Here is an 18,878-nt window from a genome sequence, read left to right on the forward strand (position 1 = left end):
AGCAGAACAGTTTTGTGTCTTTCAATAATTTCTTTATCCACCCCAATGAAATTAGCAAAAGCTTCTGAACTTTTAAGTGCTCTTATCGCAGTATTGCCATTATTTGTGTTGCCAAATCCTGGTCTGGGTTGGTCTATTACAAGTTTCTACTCTTCTCTCCATTTTTGTCAAAAAAAATTTTTTTTGGGCCACGTTTAGTTTCTCATCAGTTTTCCTTGCCTGAAACTTTTGAGTGTCCATTTTATGATCTAACGGGTGCAGAGGCTGCCTTTGGAGGGGGGGGGGGGGCATTCCGGATTTTGCCAGGGCCTCAGGATTTTTAGGGCCTCATAATTTCAAAATTTAAATATATATTTTTTAATAAAAATATTAATATTTTTACATGTCTGTCAAATCTTTTTCTTTGGATTTGCGAACTTTGAACATTTGAACAATTTGAATGAGAAAAGCATACCAACCGGAATAAATATTCTATAACTATGGATATACTCGTATTTTTAAAGTACTCTGGCTTTTTTATTTTCATTCAGTCAGTTCTGTTTCGTTTCTCCATTTTTGTTGGCGCAGAAGAAAATTGCTTGCTACATCAAAACTCATCAGACAGTAATTATAACTGGGAGAAAGTTTGAATCTGGTCACAATAAGAGAAAAAGAAAACTCGAGGAAGAAAAATACCTTGCCACTCAGAGGAATTCAATTTTGCGTCACCATAAGCCACTGAGTGATGCAAATACTCAAGAGATTGCTACTTCTAAAGTTGCACATCGTCCTCATCCTGATGATACCCCTCATCTTGAAGATTAGAAGATCAACAACCTCAAGATGATTTTGACAATCTTCCTGCGCTTGAAGATAATCCAGATACCCTACCTCATCATCATGGAAAAGATAATCTTGGTCCAATACAGCTTGAAGAAGATCCAGATACACTACCTCATCATATGGAGAAGACCAATACAGCTTGAAGAAGATGATAATGGGATTTATGGCCCTTAACCCGAAGATGATCAACAGCCCCTCTATGTTCCAGAAAATAATCTTGTTGAAGAAAATTTAACGTTTTCATCAACATCACAGTAAGTAGGAAATTATTTTTGTATGAAAACAGTACAGTCCATGTTATCCGTCACTCGGTTATTCGAAAAGAATTTTTTTTTCCCTTCTTTTTTTTTATTATTTGTTAATTTACCTTTCCTTTTCATAGTTTCTATTGATATTTTGCATATTTTTGCTTTGTTTTGCGTTATTTAAATAATATAAATACGCACAATCACATTAAGAACTCTAACCTACTAATGCATTTAATTTTTTTTTTTTTATTCTCCATATCCTTGTTATCCAACAATTTTTTCTCTTATCCGACATCCCTTTGTCCCGGATTAGTCGGATAATCGAGACTCTACTGTATAAATCTTTCTTCTCTTATGAAAGATCCAATTCTAATTTCCTTAGCTGTTGCATTTCGGAATTGAGGATCCTGCTCTTTGGCCCAAAATCTTAATGAATTCATTTAGAGAAATTCTGGTTCAACAAGGTCATATAAAACTGAAGGAGGAAGATTTTCCTGAAGATGACCATGGACAAAAATTCTCTGTGATGTATTATAAAGGGCATTTTCCGAATGAGGAAACCTATGAAAGAAAATGGTTAGTTTATTCCAAGCATTCAAACAGCAATTTTATTTCCTTGCAAAATAATTTCTATCGGAAAAAAGAGCACAAAACTAACTGAAAATAGATATTCTGATTGGAAAAATATAACATCAGATCTCAAGGACCATGAGAAGTCCGTAAACCACAAGGAATGCTTTATAAAGTGGATGGATTTGGCTGCAAGAATGAAGAAAAATGAGACTGTCAATGAATGCAACTTTAAAAAAATCAAATTAGAAGTGGAGTATTGGCAAAACATTTTGAAGAGAATAATTTCAGTTATAAAATTTCTTGCTTCTCACAATTTAGCATTCCAAGGACACACTGATGAATTATTTTCTAAAGGCAATGAAAATTTTTTGGGCTTGATTGAAATGATTTCAGAATTTGATCCAATACTTCAAGAGCATGAAAGAAAAATTAAATCACACGAAGTAAGTGATCACTATCTTGACAAAAACATTCAAAACCAAATTATTCAACTTTTGGGTTCAGAGATAAAGAAATCTATCATTTTAAATTGTCAGAATGCAAAATATTATTCAATAATTATGGACTGCACTACAGACGTAACTCCCCAAGAACAATTAACCCTAGTTCTTAGATTTTACAACTGCAAGTTATTTGCAGTTGATGAGCATTTTATTGGATTTTGATGTAAATAGGACAACCGGTGAAGTTTTAACAGAAACTTTCCTAAAACATTTGACAGAAGCAGGTCTCGATATATTAAATTGTCGAGGTCAATCATATGATAATGAAGCAAAAATGAAAGGGATTCATTCTGGAGCGCAAAAAAGAATAAGAGACATTAACCCTAGAGCGTTTTTTAAGCCATGTAGTGCCCGCAGTTTGAACTTGATGGTATGTGATGTTGCAAAATCTTCTTCAAAAGCAGTGTCATTTTTTGGTTTGGTACAAGAAGTTTATAACTTTTTCTCAGGTTCTAATATCAGATGGTCCATTTTAATGTAATCAGTGCAAACTTTGACTTTGAAGCCACTGTCTGATTCTCGATGGGAGTCTCGAGTGGAAAGCTTAGAGACATTAAAATATGAATATTCCAAAGTTTATGATGCTCTAGTTGAAATTGCTAACAGTTCAGAGTATGATACATCTACCAAATTTCAGGCAAATAATCTTGCCAAGCAAATGTCCAAATTTACATTCATGGTAAGCTTGAGTGTATGGTATGACATATTATTTCAAGTAAATTTGGTCAGCAAAAAAATGCAGTCTCCAGACAATGATCTATCAACAGCACAAACCGAAGTTGACCAACTACTCAAGTATTTTAATGACTTTCGTGATAAAGGAATTAAGGATATCAAACTTTTTGCTATGGAAATTGCAGAAGAATTAGAAGTAAGTCCTCAGTTTGAAGCTGAAAACACAGTTCGTCCCCGAAAGAAAAAAACTCTTTTTTCCTATGAATCTGCAGATGACCAAATTTTAAATCCAGAAACACAGTATGTGGTGGAAGTTTTCAATGTACTGGTAGATCAAGTCCTATCATCTTTAACAAGTCGATTTAATCAACTAAAAGAACTTTCTGAGCTTTTTGGATTCTTATATAAAATTCCAGAAGTCACCCAAAATACTGAAGCACTTAAGAAACATAGCAAGGATTTAGAGGTTGCCTTTACTGAAGATGGACATTCAGATGTGATTTCAAATCAGTTATTTGATGAAATCAAAGCAATATCCAGTATGGTTCCAGGAAAATTGCTCCCCAAGGCACTGATTAAGTTTATTTTAAATAATCACTACAAACAATCTTTTCCAAATTTAGTTATAGCATTGCGAATTTTATTGACATAGTCACTCACTGTTGCTTCCACAGAAAGAAGTTTCTCAAAACTTAAATTAATTAAAACCTACTTAAGGTCAAATATGTCACAGTGCAGACTTACAGGCTTAGCTGAGATATCAATTGAAATTGACGAGTTAAATAACATAGATATTAGTGCATTATTTGAAACATTTGCTAATATTAAAGCTCGTAAAGTCAAGTTTCAATGAAGTCATGACTATAATAATAATTTAGTAAAAATAATTAAAAAAAAAAAATTTTATTTCAGGGGGGCCTCACATTTTGATCTTGCCCAGGGCCTCCAAAGTTCAAAGGCAGCCTCTGAACGGGTGACAACTAAAAAACAAGACTGGATTTAAAGACACATATCTCTTTAAAGGAATAAGTTTTAAAAATAGGAAAACTGTTTTAGAAGGTATTTTTATTCTAGTTTTTAAATATTTTATGTGTTTTTATTTTTTATAGAAAAATGAATAAAAAATAAATTCAAAACAAGAAGAGATTAGAAAACGTGTGTATGAATTTTATTTAAATTACAAAAATGCTGGTAAAAAGTTCACTTATGACCACTTTAAAGTTGAAAATATACCTAAAAGTACTATCTACAAATAATTAAATGTGCTGAAAGTGAATCTGGGTACCAAAGAGTTCAAGGAAGTGGAGTAAAAGTTAAAAAAATGACCAGGACAAACATTGAAAGGCTCAAACTTATGTTTGACCATAAAGACGGAGTTTATCAACGACAGGCAGCTAAAAAGTTCAACTGTACTCAGCAACACATTAGCAAAACATTAAAAAAAAGAACAAATTTTAAATCAAGAAAAAAAATGACGATTCCAAAACGCTTTAACTAGCAAAAAGCAGCAGCTAGAACTAAGTGCAGTCGATTGTGTCAGAAAATCAAAAATCGTAAACCAATCATTGACGATGCGTCTTATTTCACGTTAAATCACTCCAGTATCAATGGAAATGATATATTTTATACTAGTGATGTAAAATTTACTCCATCTACAGTTAAATACCAAACAAAATAAAATTTTTAAAAGAAATTACTTCTATGGATTGTTTTTTCTGAAAACGGAATTTCTCAACTTTATCTTGTACCAAGTGGACTGGCTGTAAATCAAAAAATCTATTTAAACAAATGTATTAAGAAGAGACTTATTCCATTCATCAATAAGTATCATTCAGATGGTGCATATGCATTCTGGCCAGATTTAGCATCATCTCACTATGCAAAAACAGTAATCATGTACCTAAACAAGGAAAACGTGCATTATGTTGAGAAAGCGGATAACCCTGCAAACTTGCCAGAATGTCGTCCTATCGAAAATTTTTGGACTATTCTGAAAGGCCTTGTCTACAAAAAAAATTGGCATGCAGAAAATCTTAAAAAATTACGTTCTAGAATCAAGTATTGCTTTAATAAAATTGATATTGAGCTCATACGGAGACTAGCTCAGTCTATACCAGGCCAAGTTAATAAAGTCAGAAGAAATGGTTTAATTGAGAACAACTGATTATATATTTAAAAACTAAAATAAAAATACTTTCTAGAACATTTTTCCTTTTTGTTTTATCTTACTTCTTTAAAGAGATATGTGTCTTTAAATCCAGTCTCGTTTTTTTGTCGTCAGCCGTTATAATACTTTAAAGATTACACACTGCCTCAGAAAAACACTGTTTTTCTGCACACAGATCATGAAGTGTTGGGTAAGTACATGCATTATGCAGTAACTTTTTCTTATCATTTGTTATTGGTCATCTGATAAATCATATTGCACCTTGAGACTGAAGGCATCTAATGTATTCATTTTTATTTTTAACCGGATTTACTGAGTAAGCTTCCTTTTACTGTAACAATATCTTGTTTATCTGTATTAATAACTTTCTGAGCCTTAAATTCTGCTTTGATCAATGCTTCTTTATGTTGAGCTAATTAAGGCTGTTGAAATAATACCACATATCTGCCTCCCTTGCTCATTCCTCCTAAATCTTCCGATGGCTTGTCAGGCCTTAAATCACCAGAAATAGTTCACCACGTTTCTTAAACTGTACTTGAGCTCCTAGCCATATTTTCTCAATTTCAATAAGTCTGGAGTAGATTTTGCTGTTTAGCCTTCAATTTTAAAAATACTTTACTAACAGATTGTTTGAAATCTTCAATTTAAGTTTCTGCATTAAATAATCTTGTTAAAATAGTATCCACTATTTGTTTTGTAAGGTATACACATAAACCTGCCAATACTTTGAATTTGATCTAAAATATCTTGACTCTTCATTTTGAAAGTTCTTTTTGAGTTGTACTTAAATTTTTGACAATTCTTTATAAAAAAATCTGCTTTTTATTGTTATATTCAAGATGCTAGAAAACCTAACTATTTATATATAATTCGTTTCAGTCAAAAACTTTAGTTGTTTTTGTATCCTGAATATTTAATGAGTATTATTATTTTTATTATTAATTTTTGTTCTATAAAATATATAAAATAACATTTGGTAAATAATCAGGAAATAAAAAGCAATTTAAGTCAATGATTAAAACCATTTATATAAAAATATGTCAACCATCCTGTATAATTATAAAATGCATTTTTTCAATAATCAGTTGAAATTTCAAATGTGAGTTAAACAAAATGGTAGAAGCTTGTGTAAGGTTCTACTTTTTTTTTTATAGTTAACTTTAAAAGCAGATTTTAAAAAATTTAAGTTATACAAGTTTTAATTTTTCAAACTCATTCACAACGCACACAAGACTTTGATTCCATTCACTGATCCACTGATGTGTAGTTGAATACTTACCATACCTCAAAGTTGAATACTTACCATACCTCAAAGTTGAATACTTACCATACCTCAAAGTTGAATACTTACCATACCTCAAAGTTTTTCGGGATTTTACTTTTACTTTTAATTTTTTGCCGCTTTTTTACCTCTGAGGCATAACATGGCGCTGGGTGCACCACAGGTAAACGTAACACAGGTAACGTGGCACTGGAAAAAGACACTTAATCTCATCTTCACTCGTGAAAAGAACATTATTAATCTTGAAACAACCCAAGAGTTTTTTATACGCCTTTATATGTCTTACGGACATATGCTTCTCTATAAACCCACTGAATTGAGAAAGAGTCGGTGAAGAAGCGAATTGGAAAGTAAAAAATAATTTGTTAATTTTGATAACTGTTATATATATATAAAAAACTTCTAAAATACTATTAGTTTTACTGGTATGAAAAAAAAATTAGTTTTAGTTGATAACTTAATTTCAAGAAAAGATGTAAGATAGATTAGGGTATAATTAGCAATTTAGAAAAAAATCGAATATTTTCAAAAACAAATAAGTTAACCCGACAAGAAACGTTTATGTGACCCACATGTAGCCATAGTGTTTATAAGTGGAATAAAAGTGTAAAACTATATTCTAGATGATTATCGATATACAAACTAATGATTGGTGTGGCCCACATAATGCGGTTCACATGTAATAATGCGGTCCACATGTTATAATGCATACAATATGGAACACATAATGCGGTCCAAATTGGACCGCATGGACTCCAATGTTATAATGCTAACATATAACGCGGTCCACATGTAATAATGCGGTCTACTTAATCATTTCACCTAATTTGGTATACTCTTTCAAAAAATACGTGCAAAAATAGATGTGGCTATCATATAGGCCACTCATATAAAACACATTATCTTGTTGCATAAGACCACATTTTAAAATTTAAAAGAATACTATTTTATTCTATTATGAAAATTGCTTGATTATTTCATAACGTCACCCCCTTTTAATTTAAGTGGTTTTTTAGTGAAAATTTGAGTTGTTGATATACAATATAAATTTAAGCAATATTTTAATGACAAATTTTAAGGCACATGAATTTTTCCAAATATCTAGTTTTATTTAGAGAGAAAAAATCATCTTAGCACAATCGCTTAAAAGAAGCGGAAAAATATTCTGAAATAAAATAAAATGGCAAACAACGTAAGTAAATTTTTAATGTTGTTGATATTTTTTCTCCGATTTTGTTTATATTTTTCATATATATTGATTTCATATATTTGATATTTTATATATATATATATATATATATATATATATATATATATATATATATATATATATATATATATATATATATATATATATATATATTAGGGTTGCCAGATGTCTTGATTTTACGAAGGAGAACTAAGTACTAGGTACGTGGACTGATTTTTTTAAATTATTCAAATACTAGAATGTTATATATCATTAGAAAGCTCTCAAATACAGTATTTCAAAGGTGAAAAAATTACGAAAATCGGACAATTCTATAAAAAGTTATGACGTTTTTAGTAGCAAATTTTCGATATATGGATTTCTTGATAAAACTGTGATCAAAAAATTTTTTTTTTACATAAATCGTTATAACGTTGTCAATTCTTATTCAAAAATCTATAACTTGGTATCAAAAGATAGGTGTAAAAATGGGCTTTGATTTTAAACTTTTTTCCAGGTAAATGGCGCATCAAGGGATCCAGAGGGGGTGCTAATCCACCACCGACACCTCACAAAAAACTCTTTTTTCTCAAGATAAGAGAGTTTTTTTTTCTTATGAAATTGATAATATTTATGAATAACATGTTGGTATTATTTTATTCTACATCACTAACGAGTATTACAGGTCTATCATAAAGTTGGGTGTTAGGTTGTGGGTAAGGTTTAACACACTCTATCAAAATTTCATTGTTTTAAATATTGTAATATTTACTAAAATGAGTAAATTATAAAAAATAAATATAACATTTTAATACTTTGAAAAATAGTAACTAGTGGTGTATAAAATTACCTTTTTTGGAGGGGGCGTATGCCGCCCCCTCCCCCCTGCTGCCCTAAACCTGAAAAAAACAATTTAATAACAATTTCACTAAAAATGTTAAAATGCTTTGTTAAACAAAGAAAAAATTAGAATAAAAAACTAATTTACCACATTACAAGACGCGTTTGAATATCCATTTTGTCCTTTAAAGGGACCGGTTACCCACTCCAACCTTAACAAAAAACACACAAAAACAATAAGTATTTTGAAATAAAAAATGTAATTAAGTTTTGTCTTGGCTTTTAGTGAATGATTTAATTTTTCAATTCCATTAATGAATAAAATTAAATCATTTTTAACAATAGACACCACGTGAAGGTAAGCCAGAGCCGTCTATATAAAAAAATTTGCAAGCCATAAAACTTGCTGTACCATATTTGCAAGCTACAAAACTTGCTGTACCATATTTGCAAGCAACAAAACTTGCGGTACTCATTTTGCAAGCCATAAAACTTGCTGTACCATATTTGCAAGCTACAAAACTTGCGGTACTCATTTTGCAAGCCATAAAACATTCCACCTAGGTCAACCTCTTCTGCCATGACCACTTGCAGTACCTCTGCTGCTGTCCCCAGCACTCCTGTTTGGGGGATATTAGGGCCATCTAAAAAGAGGGTCATCTTTGTCCCCAAACTGGATCCAACGCAAATATGATCTGTTGCTGGTGGGTCCAGGATGCTGGGTCCTGTAAACCCTGTAGGATTCATATGTAAGCTCTAAAAGCAAATAAATAATAATTATATTAGTAACAAATGGCATTATGTAACACTTAATAAAAATTTCTTACTTGTTAAAGTTTATCTAAATATATAAAATTATTGACTAATAAATCACTGATAGGTAAACAAATTTTTAATAAGAGTAAAAATTTCAATACTGCTAGTGATTTTCCTTTTATGAGAATTCAAATAAAAACACAATATAAATGTATTAAACAGTGTATATTAATAGGAATAATAAAAATTTGATAACCATTCAGATACATTTTTAATACATAAATTTATCAGCAGAAGGTTGAGCAGGTGGAACTAAAGGTAGAAAAAGTTGTCATTTAAAGATATTGCAATTGCTAAGAAATGCGCACACATATTAAAAAGTAATAGTTTTTAGACATACCAGTTGTTGCAGATGAACATGAAACTAAGGTTAAAAAGTTGTAATAAGAAAAATTGTAATTGATGAAAAATGCATACACAATAAGAAGGTAAAATTTTTAAAACTTGCCAATCGTAGAAGATGTACACGGTCCTAAGGTTAAAAAGTTGTAATACAAAATTAATATAGCAAATGATGAATAATGGACACGCATATTAACAAGTAATATTATTTAGACGTACCACTTGATGCAGAGGACGATGAAACTAAGGTAAAAAAAGTTTTAAAAAAGAAAAATATAGCAATTGATAAAAAAAGGCATACACAAATAGAAAGTAAAAATTTTAAAACTTACCAATCGTACCAGATGAAGATGGTCCTAAGGTTAAAAAGTTGTAATAAAAAATTAATATAGCAAATAATGAAATATGGATACACATGAAAAAGTAATATTATTTAGACATACCACTTGATGCAGACAACAATAAAACTAAGGTAAAAAAGTTGTAATAAAAAACAAATATTGGAATTGATGAAAAATACATACACATATTAAAAAGTAAAGTATTTAAAATATACCAATTGTAGCGGATGCGGATGTTCCTGAGGTTAAAAAGTTTTAATAGACAATAAATATTGCATTTGTTTAGAAATGCATACACATATTAAAAAGTAATAGTTTTTAAACTTACCACTTGTTGCAGTTAAAGTTGGAACTAAGGTTAAAAGATTGTTATAAAAAATAAATGTTGCATTTGATAAGGAATGCATAACAGGTTTTTAGAACTTACCAACTGTACCAGATGTAGATGGTTCTAAAGTTAAAAAAGGAGTAAGACACTGCAAAAAAAAATAAGTTTAGCATTAAATATATTCACAGAATAAAAATTCCTGGTTCTCAAATTTACTAACTATAGCAAGTGATGAAAGGAGAGTTGAACAAAATATGAGTTAAACCTAGACACACATGTTTAAACTTTTGTTACTATGATTCATAACAAAAGTTATAATATACAAACTTACCAATGGTAGACCTTGTTGATTCAACTAAAGGTAACAAAAAAATTGTATGATAAAAAAATAACACCTTGTAATTGCCAAAAGTAAGTTCAAAAAATAACAACTAAAAAATCAAAATATAAAGATTATATGTATATAAACAAGAAGCTAACATTAAGAATGGGTATATACTTATGTAAACAATAAACATATATAAAATAGTATACATCAAGAAAAAGGTATAGACAATAATAATTATATCTTATATTTAAAAAAACTTTAGAAACATTAAGTTAATGCAAAAATGTTATGGGAACTATACTTACAAAATTTCAAAAAATCTATAATGATAGTGCTAGGATCTAAACAAGAAGCAAATATTAGACATGTTTGTATAATTATTTAAATAATATTTAAAGGTTCATCCTTTAAATAGTAGTATACAACAAAAAAATAATAAAAGAAGATGAGTGTAATTTTTATATCATTTTTAAACTAAACACTAAAAAATATGTTTGTTAAGAATAAATCAATATAAATTCGATTTGTAGACTTCTATAGAAATTAAAAGATTATACAAATCATAAAATAATTTATTTTTAACAAAGTATTTGTAAATATACAAATAAGTATTATTAATACTTATTTGTGTATTAACAAATTTTTATACTTATATGATGTTTTAATGAACCTGTGAAATGATACTTTTATCTATCAATAAAATCAAAACAGTTCTTCAAAACTTAATCTAATTCAAAACTTAATCTAATAGTATTAGTTCAAATAGTATTAGTAATAGTATTAATTCAAAACTTAATCTAATTTAAAACTTAATCTAATAGTATTAGATTAAAACTGTATTATTAAAAATGTATTATTAAAAGCGTATTTGTAATACATTAATCTTTTTATACTTAAGATTATCTTACCAAGATAAACATAAAGAGTAAGGTTTTTACATTTATGTTTTTGTTTTAAAAATAGATAGCAATAATATAATTATGAAAAAAAAAATTTGCTTTCTATCTGTTAGAGAATATATATATTTTTGTAAGTCTTTTTTTTCCATTTTATCTGTTTTTCTGTTATCTGTTATCTAATAATAAAAATAATGCAGAAAAAAAAAATGTTTTTCTAAGAACTGGCCCCCCTATCCGCCCCCGTATTTTTATAGTTCGCTGTTACCGAAAAAAAGTTCATTAAAACCAAAAGTGCTGCACTTAGTTATATATCTGCTCCCATTTTTTTTGGCTGAAATTTGGCAGGTAAAAAGAAAATACATGTAGAAAGTAGAATCAATAATAAAAAAAGCGGGCTCAACATTTTTTTGATACGAAATTAATGTGAGAACATCGACTAAATTTTCATAGAAAATTGTCAGCAAAAAAATTCATAAATAAGTTAGGCACCATACTTAAAAATAATATAAGAATCAAGCTTGACCTTTCTTCTTTCAAAAAATATCCTATGTTTATATGTGTTTCTAAAAAGAAATACCTCAAAAAAACGTTTGTCTGACGCTACCTAAAAAAAAGTGAAACAAAATATTAGCACAAAAATCGGCTACCTAAAAAAAGTGGTATTTATAGAATAACACATAGTAAACTATCTGCTCCCTTTTTTTTTCTTTGAAAATTGGCATGTGCTTAGAAAATGCTTGTAGAAAGTTAAATCAATAATAAAAAAAGCGGGCTCAACATTTCTTCTACTATAAATTAATGTGAGAACATATACTATATTTTCAGGACCATAACAAACCATGAAAAATTAGTAACCATACATTAAAAGCCACATAAAAATCAAAATTAACCCTTCTTCTTTCAGAAAAATATCTAGGTTTATATATGTTTCTAAAAAGAAACACCACAAAAAAACGTTTGTCTGACGCTACCTAAAAAAAAGTGAAACAAAATTTTAGCACAAAAATCGGCTCCGTAAAACGCGATTTCCGCGTACCTTTATATACATGTATATATGTGTTGGTTTAAAATCTACCAGATTAAATATTAATAAAAGTATTATTTTAAATTTTTCTCACTTCTTTTTGACAGAGTGTGAGGAAAGGGCTTTAGAAAAGCTAAAACAATCTGAAGAAACAAGCGATCTTGCTTTTGAACATGAAGGTGACTCATCTCGTATTAAAATAACATCTAAACGATCATTACCTTCATTATTTGTTTCCCAAGTTCATGACAATATGCCTTATGATTATGATTCTGATTTCAGCATGCCTCCTTTTTTTTAAAACAACTTTAAACAAGTTAATGAAAGAAATTGAAAATATTTATTTTAAATGTAGAAATGTAAAAGTATACATTTAAATATGCACTTGTCAGACTAACATGTCAACAAGTACGTCTTTTTACATTTCTTGAGTTAGCTAAAGGTTTTATGTAATAAACTAGAAAACAATATATTTTCTAAAAATTTTTGTGTTTCTTTTGTAGTCATCTCAGGAGTTTTTGCTACCCCCTCACATTGCTTGCACCAAAAATTTTACTCACACTCTCACACCAATCACACAGTCAATTGAATACAGATTGACCTCCATTGAAAACCTACTTAAAGGTGAGAAATCTGTTCAAATACATATATTAGTTTATCTCTCTTTTTAATACTTAGAATTATTTGTATTTGATAAGATTTAGTAAAACCTGTAACTTCTACAAGAAAAGAGATAAAGTATCTGATCGATGTATGTATGTATGCATGCATGCATTCATTCATGGATGTATGTATGTATTTATGTATGTATGTATGGATGCATACATGCATGCATGACTGTATGTTTGTATGTATGTATTTGTGTATGTAGTTTTGTGTTTTTAGTATTGTTTAATTACTTTAGATTTATAATATAGTTTAAATGTAATTCAACTATTATAATTAGTTTAGTTTTCTATATTTAGATGGTGTCATATATATATATATATATATATATATATATATATATATATATATATATATATATATATATATATATGACACCACTAAAATATCTCAAAAACTACGCATCATATGACAAAATATCTAATGGATGAAAGTTAGGGAATTAAATGTTAATACAATGCGCAACAAAAGATTGTTGGACAGCAGTTGAGTAAGATACACGGGCACTTTTTCTATTTAGGACTGAAAATTAAAAAAAAAAGTTATTTGCTATTTTTCTTTTAAATGCTTATAAATTTTTTTATCTGCCATCGCTTGTGTTGATATTTTATCAATTTATAGGAATTTCAATTAAAATTCCTAAGTCTTACTGTTCTCTTTAAAACCTAACTAATGTGTCACTTTGTCTAGTAGAGGTAAGTTGAGCTGCTTTAAAAAGTGAGCTAAAAATATAATTCGAATACAAAGAACCAACTTTGATAAAAAATAATTTAGAGGTACATTGCTTTTATATATTTTTAAGTTAATAAGTCGCTTAATCAAATTTTTATTTACTCCTGTGATTTCAGAAGAGCAGCTTGCATTGTAAAAAAATTTCCTAGCTGTATTACCATCATTGGTATAACCACTTACTTGTTTCAGTTTGTTGACGGTTAACCCAAACTGGTCACGAAAACGTTTCTGTACCAAAGTCTTCTTTTTTTTCTTTTGTCATTTTTTTTCTTTACTTTTAGCTGACCATGTTTGGAAAGACATGTTGTAGAAAATATGTAGTATTTTTCCATACACAGAATCCAGGCATGCAGTGTGGACAGTCCATATTAATACGAACTTTCATTTTCGAGCCTAGCATACAAATTAGTCAAATCGTTTATTTGTCGTGTAGCTCCACCTATTGTACATGTAGACGCAAAAGGCGTATCCGTTAATACCTGAGCCACATTTCCATCTTACATTGTTAAAAAAAGTTCATTTTTTACTAGTATTGCATTACAATATTTGTTAAATATAGATGGCCGTGTACTCTATATTTGGATTTTAATTTCATCTACAACAACCAATAATAATTCCAATAATAGAATGTATGTCCATCAAAATTAATTCTCAATAAAAAATAGACAAAATAACTTACGCAAAACTATTGTTATAAACAGATATAGTCTGAAACCACGATAAAAAGCGTTTTTCTGTTTCCTGACTTTTAACACTTTTTTATCTATAATTTTAGAAACCGCACGTATCCGCACCAGGGAGCTTATTCACCAAACTTTTTTTTTTGCGTAAGTTTGGCGTAAGTTTGGCATAAGTTCAAAACTGTAAAAGTCGTATTCACCAAACATGCGCAGCTGCGCTAAAAAAAAACTTTTGTAAGTTTTTGCGTAAGTTCAACCTTAAATATCGGTATTCACCAAACTGAAATGGTATTCACCAAACTTTGCTCAGCTCAATTTAAGAAAGAAAAGTTACGTTAGTTACGAGTTGCCTTAACTTAGGCGTAACTTTAAAATCACTAAATAATAGAAATGGTGAAATACTATTATGATGCACATATTATCAGATTGATATAGAATTTTACTATAAATTATAATATATATAATTTATGTATAAAAATTGTATATATTATAACAAAGTTAAAAATAATCATAGATATTAACACAAATATAAATGTATCATAATAATTTAACAACTTATTAACATAATAACATCTAATATTTAGACGCTATTATTATAAATCATAGTAATAAGGCATCTTGTATTATAATATCATAATATTATTGTTATTTTTTTGTATAATATGATCAATTTATTGTCTTATAATTGTAATATAACAGCATAAAATAGGACCTTAACATATTTAAATTATATGCATTATGATGTGATATTATAAATAAATATTGGTACATCTTTATGACAAGCATTAAGATGTTATATTAATAAATAACTTAATAACTTAAGCTTAAAGTATTTATTTTATATATATATTAAGATGTTATTATATTATTAATATAACAAAACATCTTATATAAAATAATAGTAACATTGTTACATATTATAAGATATTAAAGTATATTATATGTTATTTAGAGTATGAAGTATTATCTATTCTAAAAGATGTTATGTTGTTATGATGCAGTTATGATTTGGTAATATATATATATATATATATATATATATATATATATATATATATATATATATATATATATATATATATATATATATATATATATATATATATATATATATATATATATATATATATATATAATTATGAAATTATTATATTGACAAAATAACAACTATATCTTTATAAATATTAACAATACACTGTATGTATTAATAAAAACGCAAATATATCTTTATAAATATTCTATTCACAGTTTTTTGTTAAATGGTACATGTCTCATTAAGTTTAATGATCATACTTCATTTAGTTGTCTTAATAACTTTATTTAGTTTTAGTTTAAATGGAACTTTATTTAATTTGGTCAAGATCAAATCTAGCGTCAAGCTCAATATGTTGCTTTTAACGATTACTATAATGTAGAATGTGTTCAAAAATTTCATTTGTATAAAAATAAATAGAGGTAGCCAACACATTAACAAGGATTTGTAACCAATCATAATGAGGAGCAACCCGATTTCTTCGGATTCAAAAATGCTAATATCAATGAGGTTTTTTTCAAAGTAACTGGGAGTTTTCAAAGAGTAATTGGTAAAAATTACTAGTCAATTCAAAAAAAAATTAGTAACAAAAAAAGAGTAATCTTTTGGTTATTAATTGTTTAATATGATTGTTGTTAATTGACTGTTACAAATGAAGTTTGAAAGAGTTGATTTATCGACGTCTTACTTAAGAATAGCTTTTTTCCTTTTTGTTTAGTTTTTAATAATTGTATATTAAACAATTGTCAAAATTTATGTGCCTCTTTGTAGAATAATCAGTTCTAAACCCCTCTCTATCTCTTTTCTACTTAAAATTATTTTCCTAGCTTTTGTAGTAATATTTTTTACTAAATAAATATTCAGTAAAAAGTATTTGGTTTTTATAGCAGAGTCTTATAAAAATAATATTGTCATTTTATTAGATTGTAAAAAATACTAATTAGTAATAATCCTTAATTTAAATTAGTTAGAAATTTATGAATTCAATATTAGAAAAGTTTGTTTTATATAATTACGAAAAATTGGTTCATTCAAAAAAAAAAATCAACTTGGTTGTTTTTTTGCGTAAGTTTTTGCTTAAGTTCAGCGCAACTCATGCGCAACCCTAACTTTATGGAAATGCGCAGCATTTGATGCAAACATTGAATACCAAAAAAAACATGAACTTACGATTTCCATAACCTTAGTTGAGCTGCGCAAAAGTTACGAAAGTTTGGTGAATACGCACCCTGATTTTTAATAAACCAAATTTATAGGCATCTAAGCTACAAACCAATTACAAAAATAAAGCGTGGGTGACTACTAAAAATATTGGTAAACTTTAAGATTTTTTATTTTCTAGCTCATTTTGTAGTTTAATTAATTATTAGTAAACGAAATCATATAATTAAAAATATGAATTTGTTCTAAAATCTCCATAACATGATGCTTTCAAAAATGTATAACACTTTATACTTATTCATAAAAAGTTTTATAGAAAATAACTTTTAAAGTGATGAAGCAAATGAGTTTCAATTAAAGATTTACAAAAATATGAAACAGTTGGGCTTCAGAAATTATCTTTTTACATAAAATATGCTGAAATCTCATTGAGATTTTCTATTCTTTTACAAAAACTAGTAAATTGCAATCGTCTGCCAACAAAGTCTGCAGAGCTTGCGAAAGAACAATACAAAAAACAATTTGAAATTGTTGACATCAACAAAAGCGCATTTCAAAATTTTGACCTTAAAAATGATCGACTTTACCAATTTTATTCAGACTTCATTGGCAAAAATACAGCTTATGAAGAAGTTTGGAAGGTTTTTAAATTGATCTTTGTGCTCTCGCATGGTCAGTCATCAATAGAACGTGGTTTTAGTATAAATAAGCAACTTTTAGTTCAAAACTTGAAGGAAAAAACCCTTGTTGCTTTACGTATCATTGAAGACCACCTTTCATCTTCGGGAGAAACTCCTGAAAGCATCAAAATTACCAAAGAAATGCAGCAACATGCTAGAAAAGCAAGCAGCTCATACCATGAAGACTTGAGAAAGCAAAAATTAAAAAAAGAAAGTGACAATGTGGCGTTAAAGCGAAAGATTGTTGATGATGAGTTAAAAACTGTTCGGGCAAAATGACGATTTCTTCAAAGTCAAATTGAGTTGTTATCTAACGAGTCGGATAAACTTGCCATTGACGCAGAAAAGAAAAGTGGCTTTACGTTTTTAAAAGAGTCAAATAAACAAAAAAAGTTGTGTAAAGCAAAGCGGAAGGAAATTGATGAGTTAGATTTGATTGAAAAAAAGTTGAATAAGAACTAGACCATCTGGCATTATTCTTTGATGATATTTTATTATTGTTATATATTTCATTTTTAGAGTTTGAAAAAAGTCTTAATAATATTTCAATATATGTATATATATATATATATATATATATATATATATATATATATATATATATATATATATATATATATATATATAATATATATATATATATATATATATATATATATATATATATATATATATATATATATATATATATATATACATATATAACTCCCGATATCTCGAACCTCCAAGGGACCTAGAAAATAGTTTGAGTTAGCGAATGTTTACGTTATTGGGACGTTCTATTACACAAACTTTGGCCGATAAGTAAAATCATTTTGAGTTACCAAAAGTTTTGATCTCAAAGGTAAAAATAATACATTATAAATTAAAAAATGTTCTGTCACTCTGTCTTAGTTTTGACAAAACATCTCTATCGAATATAATTGAGACTTGTAAGATTGAAGAGCATATAGTTATACAACACTTGCAGTGCCTCCCGAATATCACTAACTTTTGGAGGGTAAAAATTATCAAGTTAATCTATCTGTTTTTGATCCTCTTTAAAGGGGTTGTTGTCTTCATCCGAGTGGGCAGATTTCTCTTGATCTTCGGAAATTCCTGCTTTTGCAAAACAATTAACGATGTTGGAGATTTTCACTTTTTGCCATGCAAGATCAAGCATTTTCATTGCATCGAAAATCTTTTGCAATAAACTTTCAAAGAGCATATAACTCCCTGATTGATTGGTTGAAGTTTAGATGTGGTATTCAGTGGTAAAAAAAATGAGTTCAATAGATTTTTGTTTATCAACGGTCAGGTGTGCTGGGCAGTTATCTATTATGAACGCTTCTTTCTTCTTTTCTTTAGTAAACTTTGTATCCATTTCTCGTATCCACTCTTCAAACAGTACGCTATCCATCCAGCTTTTATTTTGGTTTCTGTATCTGCAAGGTAAGTGTTTAATTCCTTTTAAGCAGCAAGGTGATTTTGATTTTCCAATTACGAACATAGGAATTTTATCACCCACTGCACTTGCTGCGACCATTCCTGTATCTCGAATTTTACTGTG

General features: G+C 28.4%; 2 protein-coding genes across 2 annotated transcripts; both read left to right on the forward strand.

Annotated features, from left to right (window-relative positions):
• The first annotated feature begins 1,500 nt into the window (after positions 1-1,500).
• LOC136089972 (uncharacterized) lies at positions 1,501-3,473 on the forward strand. The gene is made up of 4 exons (XM_065816075.1): positions 1,501-1,598; positions 1,738-2,086; positions 2,283-2,567; positions 2,652-3,473. The coding sequence occupies exons 1-4, from the start codon at positions 1,501-1,503 to the stop codon at positions 3,471-3,473; spliced, it is 1,554 nt and encodes a 517-aa protein (XP_065672147.1).
• A 72-nt stretch (positions 3,474-3,545) lies between these two features.
• LOC136089973 (uncharacterized) lies at positions 3,546-4,985 on the forward strand. The gene is made up of 2 exons (XM_065816076.1): positions 3,546-3,659; positions 4,512-4,985. The coding sequence occupies exons 1-2, from the start codon at positions 3,546-3,548 to the stop codon at positions 4,983-4,985; spliced, it is 588 nt and encodes a 195-aa protein (XP_065672148.1).
• The last annotated feature ends 13,893 nt before the right edge of the window (positions 4,986-18,878 follow it).

The sequence above is a fragment of the Hydra vulgaris genome, chromosome 13 (genome assembly GCF_038396675.1).
Source record: "Hydra vulgaris chromosome 13, alternate assembly HydraT2T_AEP".
NCBI lineage: Eukaryota > Metazoa > Cnidaria > Hydrozoa > Anthoathecata > Hydridae > Hydra > Hydra vulgaris.